Source organism: Oncorhynchus gorbuscha, unplaced genomic scaffold (genome assembly GCF_021184085.1).
Source record: "Oncorhynchus gorbuscha isolate QuinsamMale2020 ecotype Even-year unplaced genomic scaffold, OgorEven_v1.0 Un_scaffold_472, whole genome shotgun sequence".
Lineage (NCBI taxonomy): Eukaryota > Metazoa > Chordata > Actinopteri > Salmoniformes > Salmonidae > Oncorhynchus > Oncorhynchus gorbuscha.
The window spans coordinates 58,591-84,581 of NW_025745304.1; the positions used below are offsets into that span (position 1 = coordinate 58,591).

General features: G+C 54.2%; 1 protein-coding gene across 1 annotated transcript; it reads left to right on the plus strand.

Annotated features, from left to right (window-relative positions):
* The first annotated feature begins 22 nt into the window (after window positions 1–22).
* LOC124018315 (DNA excision repair protein ERCC-5-like) lies at window positions 23–25,651 on the plus strand. The gene is given in 16 exon segments (XM_046333586.1): window positions 23–158; window positions 265–370; window positions 1,491–1,666; window positions 2,265–2,380; window positions 4,693–4,840; window positions 5,134–5,277; window positions 10,568–10,775; window positions 11,402–11,930; window positions 11,977–12,769; window positions 13,625–13,744; window positions 21,510–21,723; window positions 23,928–23,985; window positions 23,987–24,070; window positions 24,337–24,537; window positions 24,642–24,726; window positions 25,079–25,651. Coding segments are annotated over 15 exon segments (3,537 nt in total). The 5' UTR covers window positions 23–158; window positions 265–282.
* Window positions 25,652–25,991: the final 340 nt, after the last annotated feature.

The following is a 25,991-nucleotide window of genomic DNA, read 5'->3' on the forward strand; positions in this document are numbered from 1 at the left end:
ACCAAACCGCGGAATAATATTAATAATAACCGGAACTATTATCCGCACTACTGTGTTCCACCGTAGGAACTAAAATATTGTTACACCCACAGAAGACAACTTTTAAAAAATGTACCGAAGATAATAAATTCTGGTTAAACTATTGTCCTCTAGTACAGGTGAGTTTGATATCCACCTGTGTGTGTATTTGAATCAAGCTTTTCAAATAACTACTACGATATGGGCGATTTGCTATAGTCTTATTTTGGTCTTGATGTTGTCTAGGCTGTCACTCGGAGAGCAATGGGGGTACACGGGCTGTGGAAGCTGCTTGAGACCACCGGGAAGCCCGTCAACCCCGAGACGCTCGAGGGCAAGATCCTGGCTGTCGGTATCCTTCCGGACAGAACAAGGAAGTCCCCCACCTATCGCTCTCTTAAACTCTTTATTTCTCTCTCCTTGTTCTTGACTTGTTTTTAAAAGTAGGGTTCCCTGCGTCTTATCCCCCAATCTCCCACCCATAACTACGGCACATCCCAGTCATAACATGTGTCTGCATCTTACATAGAGTTGGTGTCTTGTGTATTGTGGAGGAAACCTAATTACTCCATGTGTAACTCTGTGTTGTTGTTTGTGTCACACTGCTTTGCTTTATCTTGGCCAGGTCGCAGTTGTAAATGAGAACTTGTTCTCAACTAGTTTACCTGGTTAAATAAAGTTGAAATAAAAATGATTTTAAAAATTGGTCACACACATGGTTAGCAGATGTTAATGCGAGTGTAGCGAAATGCTTGTGCTTCTAGTTCCGACAATGCTGTGATAACCAACAAGTAATCTAACTAACAATTCCAAAACTACTGTCTTATACACAGTGTAAGGGGATAAGGAACATGTACATAAGGATATATGAATGAGTGATGGTACAGAGCGGCATAGGCAAGATGCAGTAGATGGTATTGAGTACAGTATATACATATGAGATGAGTATGTAAACAAAGTGGCATAGTTAAAGTGGCTAGTGATACATGTATTACATAAGGATGCAGTCTATGGTATAGAGTACAATATATACATATACATATGAGATTAATAATGTAGGGTATGTAAACATTATATAAAGTGACTAGTTATACATTTATTACATCAAGATGGCAAGATGCAGTAGATGATATAGAGTACAGTATATACATATGAGATGAGTAATGTAGGGTATGTAAACATTATATTAAGTAGCATAGTTTAAAGTGACTAGTGATACATTTATTACATTAAGATGCAGTAGATGATATAGAGTACAGTATATACATATGAGATGAGTAATGTAGGGTATGTAAACATTATATAAAGTGGAATTGTTTAAAGTGGCTAGTGATACATTTATTACATGAAGATGCAGTAGATGATATAGCTGTTCAGTATATACATATGAGATGAGTATGTAAACATTCTGTAAAGTTAGCTAGTTGTCTGCCTGTGTCTCTGTAGAGATCCTTGACCTGTCCCTCTCCCAGACATCAGTATCTGGTTGAACCAGGCAGTGAAGGGTGTGAGAGACAGGGAGGGTAACAGTGTCCAGAATGCCCACCTCCTCACCCTGTTCCATCGTCTTTGTAAATTGCTCTATTTCCGCATCAGACCTGTCTTCGTGTTCGATGGAGACGCACCTCTGATCAAGAAACAGACCCTGGTGTGTGTTGTCTGTCTGTCTCTGTCTGTCTGGACCCTGGTGTGTTGTCTGTCTGTCTCTGTCTGGACCCTGGTGTGTGTGTGTTCATGTTGTCTGTCTGTGTGTGTGTGTTTATTCTGTCTGTATGTATGTGTGTGTGTGTGTGTGTGTGTGTGTGTGTTTATTCTGTCTGTGTGTGTGTGTGTGTGTGTTCATGTTGTGTGTGTGTGTGTGTTCATGTTGTGTGTGTGTGTTTATTCTGTCTGTGTGTGTGTGTGTGTGTGTGTGTGTGTGTGTGTGTGTGTGTGTGTGTGTGTGTGTGTGTGTGTGTGTGTGTGTGTGTGTGTGTGTGTGTGTGTGTGTGTGTGTGTGTGTGTGTGTGTTCGGTGTGTGTGTGTGTGTTTATTCTGTCTGTGTGTGTGTGTGTGTGTGTTCATGTTGTCCGTCTGTGTGTGTGTGTGTGTGTGTGTGTGTGTGTGTGTGTGTGTGTGTGTGTGTGTGTGTGTGTGTGTGTGTGTGTGTGTGTGTGTGTGTGTGTGTGTGTGTGTGTGTGTGTGTGTGTGTGTGTGTGTGTGTGTGTGTGTGTGTGTGTGTGTGTTAACCCTGTGCTTCCCTCCAGGCCATCAGAAGACAGAGAAAGGAGGAGAAGACTATGGAGTCCAAGCAGACCAATGACAAACTCCTCAAGACCTTCCTGAAGAGACAAGCCATCAAAGCTGCTCTGGGAGAGAGGAGGTGAGGAGAGGAGAGGAAGGTCTGTATATAGGTCTGTAACCATAGAGGTCTGGTCTGTAACCATAGAGATCTGGCCTGTAACCATAGAGGTCTGGTCTGTATATAGGTCTGTAACCATAGAGGTCTGGTCTGTAACCATAGAGATCTGGTCTGTAACCATAGAGGTCTGGTCTGTAACCATAGAGATCTGGTCTGTAACCATAGAGGTCTGGTCTGTAACCATAGAGGTCTGGTCTGTAACCATAGAGGTCTGGTCTGTAACCATAGAGGTCTGGTCTGTAACCATAGAGGTCTGGTCTGTAACCATAGAGGTCTGGTCTGTAACCATAGAGGTCTGGTCTGTAACCATAGAGGTCTGGTCTGTAACCATAGAGATCTGGTCTGTAACCATAGAGATCTGGTCTGTAACCATAGAGATCTGGTCTGTAACCATAGAGGTCTGGTCTGTATATAGGTCTGTAACCATAGAGGTCTGGTCTGTAACCATAGAGGTCTGGTCTGTAACCATAGAGGTCTGGTCTGTAACCATAGAGGTCTGGTCTGTAACCATAGAGGTCTGGTCTGTAACCATAGAGGTCTGGTCTGTAACCATAGAGATCTGGTCTGTAACCATAGAGATCTGGTCTGTAACCATAGAGGTCTGGTCTGTAACCATAGAGATCTGGCCTGTAACCATAGAGGTCTGGTCTGTATATAGGTCTGTAACCATAGAGGTCTGGTCTGTAACCATAGAGATCTGGTCTGTAACCATAGAGGTCTGGTCTGTAACCATAGAGATCTGGTCTGTAACCATAGAGGTCTGGTCTGTAACCATAGAGGTCTGGTCTGTAACCATAGAGGTCTGGTCTGTAACCATAGAGGTCTGGTCTGTAACCATAGAGGTCTGGTCTGTAACCATAGAGGTCTGGTCTGTAACCATAGAGGTCTGGTCTGTAACCATAGAGATCTGGTCTGTAACCATAGAGATCTGGTCTGTAACCATAGAGATCTGGTCTGTAACCATAGAGGTCTGGTCTGTATATAGGTCTGTAACCATAGAGGTCTGGTCTGTAACCATAGAGGTCTGGTCTGTAACCATAGAGATCTGGTCTGTAACCATAGAGATCTGGTCTGTAACCATAGAGATCTGGTCTGTAACCATAGAGATCTGGTCTGTAACCATAGAGGTCTGGTCTGTAACCATAGAGGTCTGGTCTGTAACCATAGAGGTCTGGTCTGTAACCATAGAGATCTGGTCTGTAACCATAGAGATCTGGTCTGTAACCATAGAGATCTGGTCTGTAACCATAGAGGTCTGGTCTGTAACCATAGAGATCTGGTCTGTATATAGGTCTGTAACCATAGAGGTCTGGTCTGTATATAGGCCTGTAACCATAGAGATCTGGTCTGTAACCATAGAGGTCTGGTCTGTAACCATAGAGGTCTGGTCTGTAACCATAGAGATCTGGTCTGTAACCATAGAGATCTGGTCTGTAACCATAGAGGTCTGGTCTGTAACCATAGAGGTCTGGTCTGTATATAGGTCTGTAACCATAGAGATCTGGTCTGTATATAGGCCTGTAACCATAGAGATCTGGTCTGTAACCATAGAGATCTGGTCTGTAACCATAGAGGTCTGGTCTGTAACCATAGAGGTCTGGTCTGTATATAGGTCTGTAACCATAGAAGTCTGGTCTGTAACCATAGAGGTCTGGCCTGTAACCATAGAGGTCTGGTCTGTATATAGGTCTGTAACCATAGAGATCTGGTCTGTAACCATAGAGGTCTGGTCTGTATATAGGTCTGTAACCATAGAGATCTGGTCTGTAACCATAGAGGTCTGGTCTGTATATAGGCCTGTAACCATAGAGATCTGGTCTGTAACCATAGAGATCTGGTCTGTAACCATAGAGATCTGGTCTGTATATAGGTCTGGTCTGTAACCATAGAGATCTGGTCTGTAACCATAGAGATCTGGTCTGTAACCATAGAGGTCTGGTCTGTAACCATAGAGATCTGGTCTGTAACCATAGAGATCTGGCCTGTAACCATAGAGGTCTGGTCTGTATATAGGCCTGTAACCATAGAGGTCTGGCCTGTAACCATAGAGGTCTGGTCTGTATATAGGCCTGTAACCATAGAGGTCTGGTCTGTGTTGTGATTCTCCTCCAGTCAGGATCATCTGCCCAGCCTGTATATAGGCCTGTAACCATAGAGGTCTGGTCTGTGTATAGGTCTGTAACCATAGAGGTCTGGTCTGTATATAGGTCTGTAACCATAGAGATCTGGTCTGTAACCGTAGAGATCTGGTCTGTGTTGTGATTCTCCTCCAGTCAGGATCATCTGCCCAGCCTGTCTGCTGTGAGGAGAGAGGAGGACATGTTCATGCTGCCTGCCCTGCCAGCCCAGGAGGAGGAGAGAGAGAGGAGCAGCTCAGAGGAGGAGGAGCAGGTGGAGGAGGACAGCCGTCACATCTACCAGGTGAGGTCAACACCCACGTCATGTGACAGAGGAGAAAACAGAGAGGGTGGTGCTTTATCGTCTTGTCCAATAAGAACACTGGATTCCTTTTTGTTTCATTAAGTTTTGCTACCTTGTGTCACCTGTCTGTCTGCCTGTCTGCCTGTCTGCCTGTCTGTCTGTCTGTCTGTCTGTCTGTCTGTCTGTCTGTCTGTCTGTCTGTCTGTCTGTCTGTCTGTCTGTCTGTCTGTCTGTCTGTCTGTCTGTCTGTCTGTCTGTCTGTCTGTCTGTCTGTCTGTCTGTCTGTCTGTCAGGGGGATTTCTATGAAGACTCTAACTCTGTGGACATCAACTCTGAGGAGTTTTCTGCCATGCCTCCTGAGGTGAAACATGAGATCCTTAAAGACATGAAGGAATTCAGCAAGAGACGACGCACCATGTACCACACCCCCCCTGAGGTACCACACCCCCCCTGAGGTACCACACACCCCCTGAGGTACCACACACCCCCTGAGGTACCACACACCATGTACCACACCCCCTGAGGTACCACACCCCCTTGAGGTACCACACCCCCTGAGGTACCACACCCCCCTGAGGTACCATACCCCCCTGAGGTACCATACCCCCTGAGGTACCACACCCCCTGAGGTACCACACCCCCCTGAGGTACCACACCCCCTGAGGTACCACACCCCCCTGAGGTACCACACCCCCCTGGGGTACCACACCCCCTGAGGTACCACACACCTCCTGAGGTACCACACACCTCCTGAGGTACCACACACCATGTACCACACCCCCTGAGGTACCACACCCCCTGAGGTACCACACACCATGTACCATACCCCCCTGAGGTACCACACACACCATGTACCACACCCCCCTGAGGTACCACACACCATGTACCACACCCCCTGAGGTAGCACACCCCCTGAGGTAGCACACCCCCGAGGTACCACACACCATGTACCACACACCCCCTTGAGGTACCACACACCCCCTTGAGGTACCACACCCCCTGAGGTACCACACCCCCCTGAGGTACCACACACCATGTACCACACACACCCTGAGGTACCACACACCATGTACCACACCCCCTGAGGTACCACACACCCCCTGAGGTACCACACACCATGTACCACACCCCCTGAGGTACCACACACCATGTACCACAACCCCCTGAGGTACCACACACCATGTACCACACCCCCTGAGGTACCACACACCATGTACCACACACCCCCTGAGGTACCACACACCCCTGAGGTACCACACGCCCCTGAGGTACCACACACCATGTACCACACCCCCTGAGGTACCACCCCCCTGAGGTACCACCCCCCTGAGGTACCACACACACCAGGTACCACACACCAGGTACCACACCCCCCTGAGGTACCACACCCCCTGAGGTACCACACACACCAGGTACCACACACCATGTACCACACACCCCCTGAGGTACCACACACCCCTGAGGTACCACACACCATGTACCACACCCCCTGAGGTACCACACACCATGTACCACACACCTCCTGAGGTACCACACACCTCCTGAGGTACCACACACCCCTGAGGTACCACACCCCCTGAGGTACCACACACCCCTGAGGTACCACACACCATGTACCACACACCTCCTGAGGTACCACACACCATGTACCACACACACCCTGAGGTATCACACACCATGTACCACACACCCCTGAGGTACCATACACCTCCTGAGGTACCACACACCTCCTGAGGTACCACACACCATGTACCACACACCTCCTGAGGTACCACACACCATGTACCACACACCTCCTGAGGTACCACACCCCCTGAGGTACCAAACACCCCCTGAGGTACCACACACCCCCTGAGGTACCACACCCCCCTGAGGTACCACACACCCCCTGAGGTACCACACACCCCCTGAGGTACCACACACCCCCTGAGGTACCATACCCCCTGAGGTACCATACCCCCTGAGGTACCATACCCCCTGAGGTACCATACCCCCTGAGGTACCACACCCCCCCTGAGGTACCACACCCCCTGAGGTACCACACCCCCTGAGGTACCACACCCCCTGAGGTACCACACCCCCCTGAGGTACCACACCCCCATGGGGTACCACACCCCCTGAGGTACCACACCCCCTGAGGTACCACACTCCCCTGAGGTACCACACACCTCCTGAGGTACCACACACCATGTACCACACCCCCCTGAGGTACCACACCCCCTGAGGTACCACACACCATGTACCATACCCCCTGAGGTACCACACACCATGTACCACACCCCCTGAGGTACCACACACCATGTACCACACCCCCTGAGGTAGCACACCCCCCTGAGGTAGCACACCCCCTGAGGTAGCACACCCCCGAGGTACCACACACCATGTACCACACACCCCTTGAGGTACCACACACCCCCTTGAGGTACCACACCCCCTGAGGTACCACACCCCCCTGAGGTACCACACACCATGTACCACACACACCCTGAGGTACCACACACCATGTACCACACCCCCCTGAGGTACCACACACCCCCTGAGGTACCACACACCATGTACCACACACCCCCTGAGGTACCACACACCATGTACCACAACCCCCTGAGGTACCACACACCATGTACCACACCCCTGAGGTACCACACACCATGTATCACACCCCCTGAGGTACCACACACCCCCTGAGGTACCACACGCCCCCTGAGGTACCACACACCATGTACCACACCCCCTGAGGTACCACACCCCCTGAGGTACCCCCCCTGAGGTACCACACACACCAGGTACCACACACCAGGTACCACACCCCCTGAGGTACCACACCCCCCTGAGGTACCACACACACCAGGTACCACACACCATGTACCACACACCCCCTGAGGTACCACACACCCCCTGAGGTACCACACACCATGTACCACACCCCCCCTGAGGTACCACACACCATGTACCACACACCTCCTGAGGTACCACACACCTCCTGAGGTACCACACACCTCCTGAGGTACCACACACCTCCTGAGGTACCACACACCCCCTGAGGTACCACACACCCCCTGAGGTACCACACACCATGTACCACACACCTCCTGAGGTACCACACACCATGTACCACACACACCCTGAGGTATCACACACCATGTACCACACACCCCCTGAGGTACCATACACCTCCTGAGGTACCACACACCTCCTGAGGTACCACACACCATGTACCACACACCTCCTGAGGTACCACACACCCCCTGAGGTACCACACACCATGTACCACACACCTCCTGAGGTACCACACACCTCCTGAGGTACCACACACCTGAGGTACCACACACCATGTACCACACACCTCCTGAGGTACCACACACCCCCTGAGGTACCACACACCATGTACCACACACCTCCTGAGGTACCACACACCATGTACCACACACCTCCTGAGGTACCACACACCCCCTGAGGTACCACACACCATGTACCACACACCTCCTGAGGTACCACACACCCCCTGAGGTACCACACACCTCCAGAGGTACCACACACCATGTACCACACACCTCCTGAGGTACCACACACCATGTACCACACACCTCCTGAGGTACCACACACCATGTACCACACACCTCCTGAGGTACCACACCCCCCCCCCCTGAGGTACCACACACCATGTACCACACACCCCCTGAGGTACCACACACCATGTACCACACACCCCCTGAGGTACCACACACCCCCTGAGGTACCACACACCCCCTGAGGTACCACACACCATGTACCACACACCTCCTGAGGTACCACACACCTCCTGAGGTACCACACACCCCCTGAGGTACCACACACCCCCTGAGGTACCACACACCATGTACCACACACCTCCGGAGGCACCACACACCCCCTGAGGTACCACACACCATGTACCACACACCTCCTGAGGTACCACACACCCCCTGAGGTACCACACACCATGTACCACACACCTCCGGAGGTACCACACACCCCTTGAGGTACCACACACCATGTACCACACACCCCCTGAGGTACCACACACCCCCTGAGGTACCACACACCATGTAACACACACCATGTACCACACACCTCCAGAGGTACCACACACCATGTACCACACACCTCCCGAGGTACCACACACCATGTACCAAACACCCCCTGAGGTACCACACACCATGTACCACACACCTCCTGAGGTACCACACACACCAGGTACCACACACCATGTAACACACACCATGTACCACACACCCCCTGAGGTACCACACACCATGTACCACACACACCCCCTGAGGTACCACACACCCCCTGAGGTACCACACACCATGCATCACACACCATGTACCACACCCCTTCTGAGGTACCACACACCATGTACCACACACCCCCTGAGGTACCACACACCATGTACCACACACCCCCTGAGGTACCACACACCTCCTGAGGTACCACACACCATGTACCACACACCCCCTGAGGTACCACACACCTCCTGAGGTACCACACACCATGTACCACACACCCCCTGAGGTACCACACCCCTCCTGAGGTAGCACACCCCCCTGAGGTACCACACCCCCTGAGGTACCACACACCATGTACCACACACCCCCTTGAGGTACCCCACCCCCCTGAGGTACCCACACCCCCCTGAGGTACCACACACCATGTACCACACCCCCCTGAGGTACCACACCCCCTAAGGTACCACACACCATGTACCACACACCTCCTGAGATACCACACCCCCCTGAGGTACCACACACCATGTACCACACACCTCCTGAGGTACCACACACCATGTACCACACACCATGTGCCACACACCATGTACCCCACACCATGTACCCCACACCATGTACCACACACCTCCTGAGGTACCACACACCATGTACCACACACCTCCTGAGGTTCCACACACCATGTACCACACACCGCCTGAGGTACCACACACCATGTACCACACACCATGTACCACACCCCCCCTGAGGTACCACGCACCTCCTGAGGTACCACACACCTCCTGAGGTACCACACACCCCCTGAGGTACCACACACACCTCCTGAGGTACCACACACCATGTACCACACACCTCCTGAGGTACCACACCCCCCCTGAGGTACCACACACCCCCTGAGGTACCACACACCTCCTGAGGTACCACACACCTCCTGAGGTACCACACACCATGTACCACACTCCTGAGGTACCACACACACCTCCTGGGGTACCACACACCCCCTGAGGTACCACACACCCCCCTGAGGTACCACACACCCCCCTGAGGTACCACACCCCCTGAGGTACCACACACCTCCTGAGGTACCACACACCCCCTGAGGTACCACACACAATGTATCACACCCCCCCTGAGGTACCACACACCCCCTGAGGTACCACACACCATGTACCACACACCTCCTGAGGTACCACACACCATGTACCACACACCTCCTGAGGTACCACACACCATGTACCACACACCTCCTGAGGTACCACACACCTCCTGAGGTACCACACACCATGTACCACACACCTCCTGAGGTACCACACACCCCCTGAGGTACCACACACCTCCAGAGGTACCACACACCATGTACCACACACCTCCTGAGGTACCACACACCATGTACCACACACCTCCAGAGGTACCACACACACTGTCTCTCTGTGTGTGTGTGTGTGTGTGTGGCATGCACCCTAACCCAGTCCCACCCTCTCCCAGCGGTCAGGGGACTTCTCCCAGTACCAGCTAGCAGGGCTGCTGCAGAGGAACAAGCTGAACGTGCGTCTGGAGGGGGTGGAGAGAGAGATGTCCAACCGTAGTGCTGGGAACGCCCCGGGGGTGGAGCTATGCAACCAGGGGGAGGGGCACAGCGTGGAGACACGACGCCTCCTCTCAGAAGACTCCACCCACTACATCCTCATCAAAGGTTAGAGGTCGAAGTGGGTCGGCGATCAACTTGAGGAATTCTCCGCATTAGACCTGTTCAAACTCATCCCCTCGTCTGTCTGTCTGTCTGTCTGTCTGTCTGTCTGTCTGTCTGTCTGTCTGTCTGTCTGTCTGTCTGTCTGTCTGTCTGTCTGTCTGTCTGTCTGTCTGTCTGTCTGTCTGTCTGTCTGTCTGTCTGTCTGTCTGTCTGTCTGTCTGTCTGTCTGTCTGTCTGTCTGTCTGTCTGTCTGTCTGTCTGTCTGTCTGTCTGTCTGTCTGTCTGTCTGTCTGTCTGTCTGTCTGTCTGTCTGTCTGTCTGTCTGTCTGTCTGTCTGTCTGTCTGTCTGTCTGTCTGTCTGTCTGTCTGTCTGTCTGTCTGTCTGTCTGTCTGTCTGTCTGTCTGTCTGTCTGTCTGTCTGTCTGTCTGTCTGTCTGTCTGTCTGTCTGTCTGTCTGTCTGTCTGTCTGTCTGTCTGTCTGTCTGTCTGTCTGTCTGTCTGTCTGTCTGTCTGTCTGTCTGTCTGTCTGTCTGTCTGTCTGTCTGTCTGTCTGTCTGTCTGTCTGTCTGTCTGTCTGTCTGTCTGTCTGTCTGTCTGTCTGTCTGTCTGTCTGTCTGTCTGTTCTTCAGGTCCGAAGAAGACCGACAACAGTGAGAGGGTGCCAGACATCCAGCCTGCGGCCTCTCCCTGGTTGGGTGGTCCCCTATCAGGGAGGGTTAGGACGGGGGGAGGGGAGAGACCTGAGCCCCTTTGGAGACCCATCTCGGAGGAGGAGAGCCTGGAGGAGGGACCCTCATCATCGTCTAAACATCCCCAGGACCCGAACCCGAGCCTGGGGGATACAGCACCCATCTCCCCCCGGACACTGAAGGCCATCCAGGCTGCCATGGATAGCAGCTTCTCAGACGAGGAGGAGAAGGATAGCTCCTGGGGTAGAGGAGGGAGTAGGGCTGAGGAGGAGGGGGGTGGCAGTGTGTCTCCTCGTACCCTCCTGGCCATTCAGCGAGCCACGGGAGAAGAGTTGGACGTAGGCCCGTCCCCAAACGCCACTACGATTGGCAGTTCTCCTGTTAAGCCCCACCCTCCCAGTCCCCAGCGTCCTGCCAACCGATTGTTCGTCATCAGCAGCTCTGAGGAGGAGACTGAAGGGAAGGACACGCCCTGAGGACAACTCTGACCAATGAGGACAGGCTTGGGGTGGAGAAGGGGATGAGCAACAGTCGCCTCTCCCCCTTCGCCTCCCCATTCCTCCTGCGGACAGGGTGCTCCTCAGCATGGAGGAGGAAACCGTCACCAGGAGGAGCAGGGAGGAGGTGGAGGAGATTCTGAGAAGGAACAGAGAGGAGTTGGAGCAAGCCATCGACAACAGGAACAGAGAGGAGTTGGAGCAAGCCATCGACAACAGGAACAGAGAGGAGTTGGAGCAAGCCATCGACAACAGGAACAGAGAGGAGTTGGAGCAAGCCATCGACAACAGGAACAGAGCTTTCCACTCTGCAGTGGGTCAGGGGGACAGTTTGGGTCAGGCTCTCGGTCTTATTCCCCCATCAGGCCTTGGTCTAAACAGAGAGGAGGAGACTGGGAGGAGCAGCCTAGTGACTGGGCCTTTACCTCCATCGCAGGAGGAGAGGAACACCAGGGAGGAGAGGAATGGACAGAACACTGGGGAGGAGAGGAATGGACAGATTGTGAAGATGGAGGACGGCAAGGAGCACAGTGAGCAGGACAGTGATTCAGAGAGCTTCGTTGACGTGTCTGAGGGGGAGGAGCTAAAGGAGGAGGAGACGGATGATTCGCTGATAGAGGTTGGGGGCGGTACTCCAGCTAAGGCACAGGAAGACGTGGCCAAGAAGGAGGAAGAGGAGGAGGCTTTAAGTAGCAGAGCTATCCCTTTGGAAGAGAGGGAGGAGGAGCCCCAGCCTCCCACAGAGCCCAGCCCAGCTCCTCCTGCCCCAGCGTCTGTTCCTCTACCCAACGAGTGGGAAGACATCAACGTGGTAAGATAAGTACTGCTTATATGTAATGGTGAAAAGACAGAGCATGGAGATGGAGATGACCAGGAAATAGACAGGAAAATGTCTGTTTCTCTGTGTGTGGTTGAGATGTGTTGTTGGAGCTGTTTGTACAGTAGAGATTTCAGGATGCAGTACCTGTGTTGTCCTGTAGGGGGAGCTGTTTGTACAGTAGAGATTTGAGGATGTAGTACCTGTGTTGTCCTGTAGGGGGAGCTGTTTGTACAGTAGAGATTTGAGGATGTAGTACCTGTGTTGTCCTGTAGGGGGAGCTGTTTGTACAGTAGAGATTTGGGGATGTAGTACCTGTGTTGTCCTGTAGGGGGAGCTGTTTGTACAGTAGAGATTTGAGGATGTAGTATCCGTGTTGTCCTGTAGGGGGAGCTGTTTGTACAGTAGATATTTGAGGATGTAGTACCTGTGTTGTCCTGTAGGGGGAGCTGTTTGTACAGTAGAGATTTGAGGATGATGTACCTGTGTTGTCCTGTAGGGGGAGCTGTTTGTACAGTAGAAATTTGAGGATGTAGTACCTATGTTGTCCTGTAGGGGGAGATGTTTGTATGGTAGAGATTTGAGGATGCTGTACCTGTGTTGTCCTGTAGGGGGACCTGTTTGTACAGTACAGATTTGAGGATGGAGTACCTGTGTTGTCCTGTAGGGGGAGCTGTTTGTACAGTAGAGATTTGAGGATGCTGTACCTGTGTTGTCCTGTAGGGGGAGGTGTTTCTGTGTACAGTAGTGGAACTGGGTTGATGCAGTACCTGTATTGTCCTGTAGGAAGAGCTGTTACTGTGTACAGTAGTGGAACTGGGCTGATGCAGTACCTATATTGTCCACCAGGATGAGCTGGTGGCGCTAGAGAGCAGTCTTGGAGAGCAGCAGTCCAGGCTGAGGGAACAGAAGCAGCAGCAGGAGCGCGTCGCTGCCACGGTTACCGGACAGATGTGTCTGGAGAGCCAGGTAGAGGAGACAGTCAACACTCACATTTAGTCAGTCTGGTAAAGGAGCCAGTCAACACTCACATTTAGTCAGTCTGGTAAAGGAGCCAGTCAACACTCACATTTAGTCAGTCTGGTAAAGGAGCCAGTCAACACTCACATTTAGTCAGTCTGGTAAAGGAGCCAGTCAACACTCACATTTAGTCAGTCTGATAAAGGAGTCAGTCAACACTCACATTTAGTCAGTCTGATAAAGGAGCCAGTCAACACACATTTAGTCAGTCTGATAAAGGAGCCAGTCAACACACATTTAGTCAGTCTGATAAAGGAGGCAGTCAACACACACATTTAGTCAGTCTGATAAAGGAGTCAGTCAACACACACATTTAGTCAGTCTGATAAAGGAGTCAGTCAACACACACATTTAGTCAGTCTGATAAAGGAGACAGTCAACACACATTTAGTCAGTCTGGTAAAGGAGACAGTCAACACTCACATTTAGTCAGTCTGATAAAGGAGCCAGTCAACACTCACATTTAGTCAGTCTGGTAAAGGAGACAGTCAACACACACATTTAGTCAGTCTGGTAAAGGAGCCAGTCAACACTCACATTTAGTCAGTCTGATAAAGGAGCCAGTCAACACACACATTTAGTCAGTCTGATAAAGGAGACTGTCAACACACACATTTAGTCAGTCTGATAAAGGAGTCAGTCAACACACACATTTAGTCAGTCTGATAAAGGAGACAGTCAACACACACATTTAGTCAGTCTGATAAAGGAGACCGTCAACACTCACATTTAGTCAGTCTGATAAAGGAGTCAGTCAACACACACATTTAGTCAGTCTGATAAAGGAGCCAGTCAACACACACATTTAGTCAGTCTGATAAAGGAGACGGTCAACACACATTTAGTCAGTCTGGTAAAGGAGACGGACAACACACATTTAGTCAGTCTGATAAAGGAGACAGTCAACACACACATTTAGTCAGTCTGATAAAGGACACGGTCAACACACACATTTAGTCAGTCTGATAAAGGAGACAGTCAACACACATTTAGTCAGTCTGATAAAGGAGACCGTCAACACTCACATTTAGTCAGTCTGATAAAGGAGGCAGTCAACACACATTTAGTCAGTCTGGTAAAGGAGACCGTCAACACACACATTTAGTCAGTCTGATAAAGGAGACGGACAACACACATTTAGTCAGTCTGATAAAGGAGTCAGTCAACACACACATTTAGTTCATAGTGGATGTGATTGTCTGTGTATCATGTGCCTGTTTAAACACTAACTGATGGATGTGGCAGACCCTGACCCCTGACCCTGCCTCTTCCCCGGACCCTTCCCCTGACCCAGACCCTGACTCTTCCCCAGACCCTGACTCTTCCCCGGACTCTTCCCCTGACCCAGACCCTGACTCTTCCCCTGACCCAGACCCTGACTCTTCCCCTGACCCAGACCCTGACTCTTCCCCTGACCCAGACCCTGACTCTTCCCCGGACAGTTCCCCTGACCCTTCCCCAGACCCTGACGCTTCCCTGGACTCTTCCCCTGACCCAGACCCTGACTCTTCCCCTGACCCAGACCCTGACTCTTCCCCAGACCCTGACTCTTCCCCTGACCCAGACCCTGACTCTTCCCCTGACACTTCCCCTGACCCAGACCCGGACTCTTCCCCGGACTCTTCCCCTAACTCTTCCCCTGACCCAGACCCTGACCCAGACCCTGACTCTTCCCCTGACCCAGACCCTGACTCTTCCCCTGACCCAGACCCTGACACTTCCCCTGACCCTGACTCTTCCCCTGACCCAGACCCTTCCCCTGACCCAGACCCTGACCCTTCGCCTGACCCTTCCCCTGACCCAGACCCTGACTCTTCCCCTGACTCTTCCCCTGACTCAGACCCTGACTCAGACCCTGACCCAGACCCTGACTCTTCCCCTGACTCTTCCCCTGACCCAGACCCTGACTCTTCCCCAGACCCTGACTCTTCCCCTGACCCAGACCCTGACTCTTCCCCTGACACTTCCCCTGACCCAGACCCGGACTCTTCCCCGGACTCTTCCCCTAACTCTTCCCCTGACCCTGACCCAGACCCTGACCCAGACCCTGACTCTTCCCCTGACCCAGACCCTGACTCTTCCCCTGACCCAGACCCTGACTCTTCCCCTGACCCAGACCCTTCCCCTGACCCAGACCCTGACCCAGACCCTGACCCTTCGCCTGACCCTTCCCCTGACCCAGACCCTGACTCTTCCCCTGATCCAGACCCTGACTCTTCCCTGACTCTTCCCTGACTCAGACCCTGACTCAGACCCTGACCCAGACCCTGACTCTTCCCCGGACTCTTCCCCAGACCCGGACTCTTCCCCTGACCCAGACCCTGACTCTTCCCCTGACACTTCCCCTGACCCAGACCCGGACTCTTCCCCGGACTCTTCCCCGGACTCTTCCCGGACTCTTCCCCTGACCCTTCCCCTGACCCTTCCCTGACCCTTCCCCTGACCCTTCCCCTGACTCTTCCCCTGACTCTTCCCCTGACCCAGACCCTGACTCTTCCCCTGACTCTTCCCTGACCCTGACTCAGACCCTGCCTCAGACCCTGACTCTTCCCCTGACCCAGACCCTGACTCTTCCCTGGACTCTTCCCCAGACCCGGACTCTTCCCCTGACCCAGACCCTGACTCTTCCCCTGACACTTCCCCTGACCCAGACCCGGACTCTTCCCCGGACTCTTCCCCTGACTCTTCCCCTGACCCAGACCCTGACCCTTCCCCTGACTCTTCCCCTGACCCAGACCCTGACCCTTCCCCTGACTCTTCCCCTGACCCAGACCCTGACTCTTCCCCTGACCCAGACCCTGACCCTGACCCAGACCCTGACTCTTCGCCTGACCCTGACCCAGACCCTTCCCCTGACCCAGACCCTGACTCTTCCCCTGACCCAGACCCTGACCCTTCCCCGGACTCTTCCCCTGACCCAGACCCTGACTCTTCCCCAGACCCTGACTCTTCCCCGGACTCTTCCCCTGACCCTTCCCCTGACACTTCCCTGACTCTTCCCCGGACAGTTCCCCTGACCCTGACCCTGACTCTTCCCCTGACTCTTCCCCTGACCCTTCCCCTGACTCTTCCCCTGACTCTTCCCCTGACCCTTCCCCTGACTCTTCCCCAGACCCTGACTCTTCCCCTGACCCAGACCCTGACTCTTCCCCGGACTCTTCCCCTGACCCAGACCCTGACTCTTCCCCTGACCCAGACCCTGACTCTTCCCCGGACTCTTCCCCTGACCCAGACCCTGACTCTTCCCCTGACCCAGACCCTGACTCTTCCCCGGACAGTTCCCCTGACCCTTCCCCTGACCCAGACCCTGACGCTTCCCTGGACTCTTCCCTGACCCAGACCCTGACTCTTCCCCTGACCCAGACCCTGACTCTTCCCCAGACCCTGACTCTTCCCTGACCCAGACCCTGACTCTTCCCCTGACTCTTCCCCTGACACTTCCCCTGACCCAGACACGGACTCTTCCCCGGACTCTTCCCCGGACTCTTCCCCTAACTCTTCCCTGACCCAGACCCTGACTCTTCCCCTGACCCAGACCCTGACTCTTCCCCTGACCCAGACCCTTCCCCTGACCCAGACCCTTCCCTGACCCAGACCCTGACCCTTCGCCTGACCCTTCCCTGACCCAGACCCTGACTCTTCCCCTGATCCAGACCCTGACTCTTCCCCTGACTCTTCCCCTGACTCTTCCCTGACTCAGACCCTGACCCAGACCCTGACTCTTCCCCGGACTCTTCCCCAGACCCGGACTCTTCCCCTGACCCAGACCCTGACTCTTCCCCTGACACTTCCCCTGACCCAGACCCGGACTCTTCCCCGGACTCTTCCCCGGACTCTTCCCCTGACTCTTCCCCTGACCCTTCCCCTGACCCTTCCCCTGACCCTTCCCCTGACTCTTCCCCTGACTCTTCCCCTGACTCTTCCCCTGACCCAGACCCTGACTCTTCCCCTGACCCTTCCCCTGACTCTTCCCCTGACTCTGACTCAGACCCTGCCTCAGACCCTGACTCTTCCCCTGACCCAGACCCTGACTTCTCCCTGGACTCTTCCCCAGACCCGGACTCTTCCCTGACCCAGACCCTGACTCTTCCCCTGACACTTCCCCTGACCCAGACCCGGACTCTTCCCGGACTCTTCCCCTGACTCTTCCCCTGACCCAGACCCTGACCCTTCCCTGACTCTTCCCCTGACCCAGACCCTTCCCCTGACTCTTCCCCTGACCCAGACCCTGACTCTTCCCCTGACCCAGACCCTGACCCTTCCCCTGACCCAGACCCTGACTCTTCGCCTGACCCTGACCCAGACCCTTCCCCTGACCCAGACCCTGACTCTTCCCCTGACCCAGACCCTTCCCCTGACCCAGACCCTGACTCTTCCCCTGACCCAGACCCTGACCCTTCCCCGGACTCTTCCCCTGACCCAGACCCTGACTCTTCCCCAGACCCTGACTCTTCCCCGGACTCTTCCCCTGACCCTTCCCCTGACACTTCCCCTGACTCTTCCCCGGACAGTTCCCCTGACCCTGACCCTGACTCTTCCCCTGACACTTCCCCTGACCCTTCCCTGACTCTTCCCCTGACTCTTCCCCTGACTCTTCCCTGACCCAGACCCTGACCCAGACCCTGACTCTTCCCCTGACCCAGACCCTGACCCTTCCCCCCGGACTCTTCCCTGACCCAGACCCTGACTCTTCCCCAGACCCTGACTCTTCCCCTGACTCTTCCCCTGACCCTTCCCCTGACACTTCCCCTGACTCTTCCCCGGACAGTTCCCCTGACCCTGACCCTGACTCTTCCCCTGACTCTTCCCTGACCCTTCCCTGACTCTGACCCTGACTCTTCCCCTGACTCTTCCCCTGACCCTTCCCCTGACTCTTCCCTGACCCTTCCCCTGACCCAGACCCTGACTCTTCCCCTGACCCAGACCCTGACTCTTCCCCGGACTCTTCCCCTGACCCAGACCCTGACTCCTTTCCTGACCCAGACCCTGACTCTTCCCCGGACTCTTCCCCTGACCCAGACCCTGACTCTTCCCCTGACCCAGACCCTGACTCTTCCCCGGACAGTTCCCCTGACCCTTCCCCTGACCCAGACCCTGACGCTTCCCTGGACTCTTCCCCTGACCCAGACCCTGACTCTTCCCCTGACCCAGACCCTGACTCTTCCCCAGACCCTGACTCTTCCCCTGACCCAGACCCTGACTCTTCCCCTGACTCTTCCCCTGACACTTCCCCTGACCCAGACCCGGACTCTTCCCCGGACTCTTCCCCTAACTCTTCCCCTGACCCAGACCCTGACCCAGACCCTGACCCAGACCCTGACTCTTCCCCTGACCCAGACCCTGACTCTTCCCCTGACCCAGACCCTGACTCTTCCCCTGACCCAGACCCTTCCCCTGACCCAGACCCTGACCCTTCCCCTGACCCAGACCCTGACCCTTCGCCTGACCCTTCCCCTGACCCAGACCCTGACTCTTCCCTGATCCAGACCCTGACTCTTCCCTGACTCTTCCCCTGACTCTTCCCTGACTCAGACCCTGACCCAGACCCTGACTCTTCCCCGGACTCTTCCCCAGACCCGGACTCTTCCCCTGACCCAGACCCTGACTCTTCCCCTGACACTTCCCCTGACCCAGACCCGGACTCTTCCCCGGACTCTTCCCCGGACTCTTCCCCGGACTCTTCCCCTGACTCTTCCCCTGACCCTTCCCCTGACTCTTCCCCTGACTCTTCCCCTGACCCAGACCCTGACTCTTCCCCTGACCCTTCCCCTGACTCTTCCCCTGACTCTGACTCAGACCCTGACTCAGACCCTGACTCAGACCCTGCCTCAGACCCTGACTCTTCCCCTGACCCAGACCCTGACTCTTCCCTGGACTCTTCCCCAGACCCGGACTCTTCCCCTGACCCAGACCCTGACTCTTCCCCTGACACTTCCCCTGACCCAGACCCGGACTCTTCCCCGGACTCTTCCCCTGACTCTTCCCCTGACCCAGACCCTGACCCTTCCCCTGACTCTTCCCCTGACCCAGACCCTGACCCTTCCCCTGACTCTTCCCCTGACCCAGACCCTGACTCTTCCCCTGACCCAGACCCTGACTCTTCCCCTGACCCAGACCCTTCCCCTGACCCAGACCCTGACTCTTCCCCTGACCCTGACCCTTCCCCGGACTCTTCCCCTGACCCAGACCCTGACTCTTCCCCAGACCCTGACTCTTCCCCGGACTCTTCCCCTGACCCTTCCCCTGACACTTCCCCTGACTCTTCCCCGGACAGTTCCCCTGACCCTGACCCTTCCCCTGACTCTTCCCCTGACCCTTCCCCTGACTCTTCCCCTGACTCTTCCCCTGACCCTTCCCATGACTCTTCCCCTGACTCAGACCCTGACTCAGACCCTGACCCAGACCCTGACTCTTCCCGGACTCTTCCCCAGACCCGGACTCTTCCCCTGACCCAGACCCTGACTCTTCCCCTGACACTTCCCTGACCCAGACCCGGACTCTTCCCCGGACCCTTCCCCCCGGACTCTTCCCCTGACTCTTCCCCTGACCCTTCCCCTGACCCTTCCCCTGACTCTTCCCCTGACTCTTCCCCTGACCCAGACCCTGACTCTTCCCCTGACCCAGACCCTGACTCTTCCCCTGACCCTTCCCCTGACTCTTCCCCTGACTCTGACTCAGACCCTGACTCAGACCCTGACTCAGACCCTGCCTCAGACCCTGACTCTTCCCCTGACCCAGACCCTGACTCTTCCCTGGACCCTTCCCCAGACCCGGACTCTTCCCCTGACTTAGACCCTGACTCTTCCCCTGACACTTCCCCTGACCCAGACCCGGACTCTTCCCCGGACTCTTCCCCTGACTCTTCCCCTGACCCAGACCCTGACCCTTCCCCTGACTCTTCCCCTGACCCAGACCCTGACCCTTCCCCTGACTCTTCCCTGACCCAGACCCTGACTCTTCCCCTGACCCAGACCCTGACCCTTCCCCTGACCCAGACCCTGACTCTTCGCCTGACCCTGACCCAGACCCTTCCCTGACCCAGACCCTGACTCTTCCCCTGACCCAGACCCTGACCCTTCCCCGGACTCTTCCCCTGACCCAGACCCTGACTCTTCCCCAGGCCCTGACTCTTCCCCGGACTCTTCCCCTGACCCTTCCCCTGACACTTCCCCTGACTCTTCCCGGACAGTTCCCCTGACCCTGACCCTGACTCTTCCCCTGACTCTTCCCCTGACCCTTCCCCTGACTCTTCCCCTGACCCTTCCCCTGACTCTTCCCCTGACTCTTCCCCTGACCCAGACCCGGACCTTCCCCTGACTCTTCCCGTGACAATTCCCCGGACTCTTCCCCGGACTCTTCCCCTGACCCTTAGTTTGTTTAGCTAAACAAGCTAGGATTGATAGTTTGGTACGCCAAACAAGCTAAGACTGATAGTTTGGTTAGCTAAACTATTACCACGGCAACTACTGTAGCTATCTAGTAAACATGCTAACGACTTCAGTGAATGTTGAACACATGTTTAGCTGCAAATGTGTTAAATTATAGCCATGTTATAAAAAGATTAATAATCAACTCTGTGGAAGGTCAGTTCCTCACCGCTCCGTGGAACACACCATTTCCTGTCGTCATTATTTTCCGTAGAAAGCATAGGCCCCCCTGTCGTCGATGACGATCCCTTACCGGGTCTAATGTCCCGGTGGGTCTTGTCCGTCAGGAGCTGCTGAGGTTGTTTGGCGTACCCTTCCTGGTGGCTCCCGGTGAGGCCGAGGCCCAGTGTGCAGCCCTGGACCGGACCGACCAGACCCATGGAACAATCACCGATGACAGCGACGTCTGGCTGTTCGGAGGACGACACGTCTACAAGAACTTCTTCAGCCAGAACAAATACCTAGAATACTACCAGTACGTAGACCTACAGAACCAACTGGGTACGTAGACCTACAGAACCAACTGGTTACGTAGACCTACAGAACCAACTGGGTACGTAGAACCCTAGCAGTACGTAGATCTACAGAACCAACTGGGTACGTAGAACCTAGCAGTACGTAGACCTACAGAACCAACTGGTTACGTAGACCTACAGAACCAACTGGGTACGTAGACCTACAGAACCAACTGGGTACGTAGAACCCTAGCAGTACGTAGACCTACAGAACCAACTGGGTACGTAGACCTACAGAACCAACTGGGTACGTAGACCTACAGAACCAACTGGGTACGTAGACCTACAGAACCAACTGGTTACGTAGACCTACAGAACCAACTGGGTACGTAGAACCCTAGCAGTACGTAGACCTACAGAACCAACTGGGTACGTGGACCTACAGAACCAACTGGGTACGTAGACCTACAGAACCAACTGGGTACGTAGACCTACAGAACCAACTGGTTACGTAGACCTACAGAACCAACTGGGTACGTAGAACCCTAGCAGTACGTAGACCTACAGAACCAACTGGGTACGTGGACCTACAGAACCAACTGGTTACGTAGACCTACAGAACAAACTGGGTACGTAGAACCCTAGCAGTACGTAGACCTACAGAACCAACTGGGTACGTAGACCTACAGAACCAACTGGGTACGTAGACCTACAGAACCAACTGGGTACGTAGAACCCTAGCAGTACGTAGACCTACAGAACCAACTGGGTACGTAGACCTACAGAACCAACTGGGTACGTAGAACCCTAGCAGTACGTAGATCTACAGAACCAACTGGGTGCGTAGAACCCTAGCAGTACGTAGACCTACAGAACCAACTGGGTACGTAGACCTACAGAACCAACTGGGTACGTAGAACCCTAGCAGTACGTAGATCTACAGAACCAACTGGGTACGTAGAACCCTAGCAGTACGTAGACCTACAGAACCAACTGGTTACGTAGACCTACAGAACCAACTGGTTACGTAGAACCCTAGCAGTATGTAGACCTACAGAACCAACTGGGTACGTAGAACCCTAGCAGTACGTAGACCTACAGAACCAACTGGGTACGTAGACCTACAGAACCAACTGGGTACGTAGAACCTTAGCAGTACGTAGACCTACAGAACCAACTGGGTACGTAGACCTACAGAACCAACTGGGTACGTAGACCTACAGAACCAACTGGGTACGTAGAACACTACCAGTACGTAGACCTACAGAACCAACTGGGTACGTAGACCTACAGAACCAACTGGGTACGTAGAACACTACCAGTACGTAGACCTACAGAACCAACTGGGTACGTAGACCTACAGAACCAACTGGGTACGTAGAACCCTAGCAATACATAGATCTACAGAACCAACTGGGTACGTAGAACCCTAGCAGTACGTAGACCTACAGAACCAACTGGGTACGTAGACACCCACCCCACCCACACACCCAAACCACTAGACACCAACCCCCCCACCCACCCAAACCACTAGACACCAACCCACCCACCCAAATCACTAGACACCAACCCCCCACCCAAACCACTAGACACCAACCCACCCACCCACCCAAATCACAAGATACCAACCCACCCACCCAAACCACTAGACACCAACCCACCCACCCACCCAAATCACTAGACACCAACCCCCCACCCACCCAGACCACTAGACACCAACCACCCCACCCAAACTACTAGACACCAACCCCCCCGACCCAAACCACTAGACACCAACCCCCCGACCCAAACCACTAGACACCAACCCCCCGACCCAAACCACTAGACACCAACCCCCCCACCCACCCAAACCACTAGACGCCAACCCCCCCAAACCACTAGAGACCAACCCCCCACCCAAACCAATAGACGCCAACCCCCACCCACCCAAACCACTAGATACCAACCCCCGACCCAAACCACTAGACACCAACCCCCCGACCCAAACCACTAGACGCCAACCCCCCAAACCACTAGATACCAACCACACCCACCCCACCCACCCACCCAAACCAATAGACGCCAACCCCCACCCACCCAAACCACTAGATACCAACCACCCACACCCCACCCACCCACCCAAACCACAAGACACCAACCACCCCCACCCACCCAAACCAATAGACGCCAACCCCCACCCACCCAAACCACTAGATACCAACCACCCCCACCACCACTAGACTACTCTCTCTAACCCTCGTCCCTCCCCAGGCGTGGACCGTACCAAGCTGATTAACCTGGCCTACCTGCTGGGTAGTGACTATACGGAGGAGTCCCGGGGTGGGCTATGTGACGGGCATGGAGATACTCAACGAGTTCCCTGGACCTGGCACGGAACCAGTCAGCATGTTCAGGTCAGGACCGGGGGGGGTGGGGGTCTGGGTGGGGGGGGTCTAGTGGTCTGAGTGGGGGGGGGGGGGTCTAGTGGTCTGGGTGGGGGTCTAGTGGTCTGGGTGGGTTCAGGGTATTGTGTGGTGATGAATAATGAATGAGTGGTCCTGTGTGACTTTAGCTATGCCAAGATTGTGGGTTCACTTCCCTCAGAGATCACAGAGAGAGAACACAGCTGTTTTTCTTTACTCGGTCTGTCTGTGCTTTCTGTCTCCGTTTCCCCTTCCAGTGAGTGGTGGTCCTTGGCCCAGCAGCAGCAACGTCTGACCTCTGACCCCCGTGACTCCAAGGTCAAGAGGAAACTGAGAGGGCTTCGGCTGCGGCCGGGCTTCCCCAACCCTGCCGTGGCAACTGCCTACCTGCAGCCCAGCGTCGACCTATCAGAAAGCTCCTTTAGCTGGGGCCGCCCACACCTCGACCTCCTCAAGGAATATCCTCTAGGAGAGTGTGTGTGTGTGTGTGCGTGTGCGTGTGCGTGTGTGTGAGATGTTCTGTGTAGTTTTTGGGACCAGTTTTTCTTAACCCTCAGCCTACATTCTGTGAGAGTCGTTTTGGTTGGAACAGCAGGAAGACAGAAGAGACTCTACATCCTGTTATCAAACAGCTCAACACACAACAGGTATTAGTCTGGATCAATAGGTATTAGTCTGGATCAATAGTCTGGATCAATAGGCATTAGTCTGGATCAATAGGTATTAGTCTGGATCAATAGGTATTAGTCTGGATCAATGATTGGTAGTAATTATTGCAAGTAGAGATTGAGAATGACTTATAATATAATAGTGAATATAGTAGTATAATAGTGAATTTATTGTGAAGTTGCCTCTGATCTGTCCTGTATACCTCCATTCCTCTCTCTCCCCTCCTCTCCGTTCTCCCCCCCTCCCCTCCTTCTCTCCCCTCTTCTCTCTCCCCTTCCTCCTCTCCCCTCCTCCCTCCCCCTCCTTCTCTCCCCTCCTCCCTTCCTGTAGACCCAGCTGCGTATTGACTCGTTCTTCCGTCTGGAGCAGCAGGAGAGACAGGCCATCAAGAGCCAGCGCCTCCGCCGGGCCGTTACCTGTATAAAGAGGAAAGAGAGGGAGGACGGAGGGAGGGAAGAGAGGGAGGACGGAGGGAGGGAAGAGGAAGAAGAGGGGACTGGCTCTCCGTCCAAGGCTAAAAGAGGGAAGGGGTCAGAGCCAAAGCAGAGGAAGGGAGAGGTGGAAGAGGGGACAGGGGGGTTCCTGGGGTCAGAGGTCAGTAAGCCTGCTCAAGAGAATGTGGGAAGAGCCAACCAGGATGTGGGAGTGGCCAGCCAAGAAAGAGAGGAAGTAGGAGTGGTTAGTCAGAATGTGGGAGGGGCCAACCTGGCTGTGGGAGGAGCCAGCCAGCAGAGGAAAGAAGTGCTTCCTCCTCCTAATAACGGAGTACCTCAACCTAAACTCCTCCCTAATAGGACGGAGCAGAATGACAGCAGCAGTTCCGGGGACGACGGTGACAGCGGGGTCGCCATGGTAACGGCCCAGTCAGTGTTTAGGGGCCAACCGAGAGAAGGGAGGGGGTAAGAGAGGTGGGAGGGGGGAAAGAGAGGTGGGAGGGGGGAAAGAGAGGCGGGGGGAGAGGCAGAGGAAGGAAGACACTGTGACACTTTAAACTCTCGACCGTCTCTTGTTGATGATGTCATCAGAGGGATATATATGACCAATAAACAGGCGCTGTGTTGTAAACCCATGACATGATGTCATCAGAGGGATCTATATATGACCAATAAACAGGCGCTGTGTTGTAAACCCATGACATGATGTCATCAGAGGGATATATATGACCAATAAACAGGCGCTGTGTTGTAAACCCATGGCATGATGTCATTAGAGGGATCTATATGACCAATAAACAGGCGCTGTG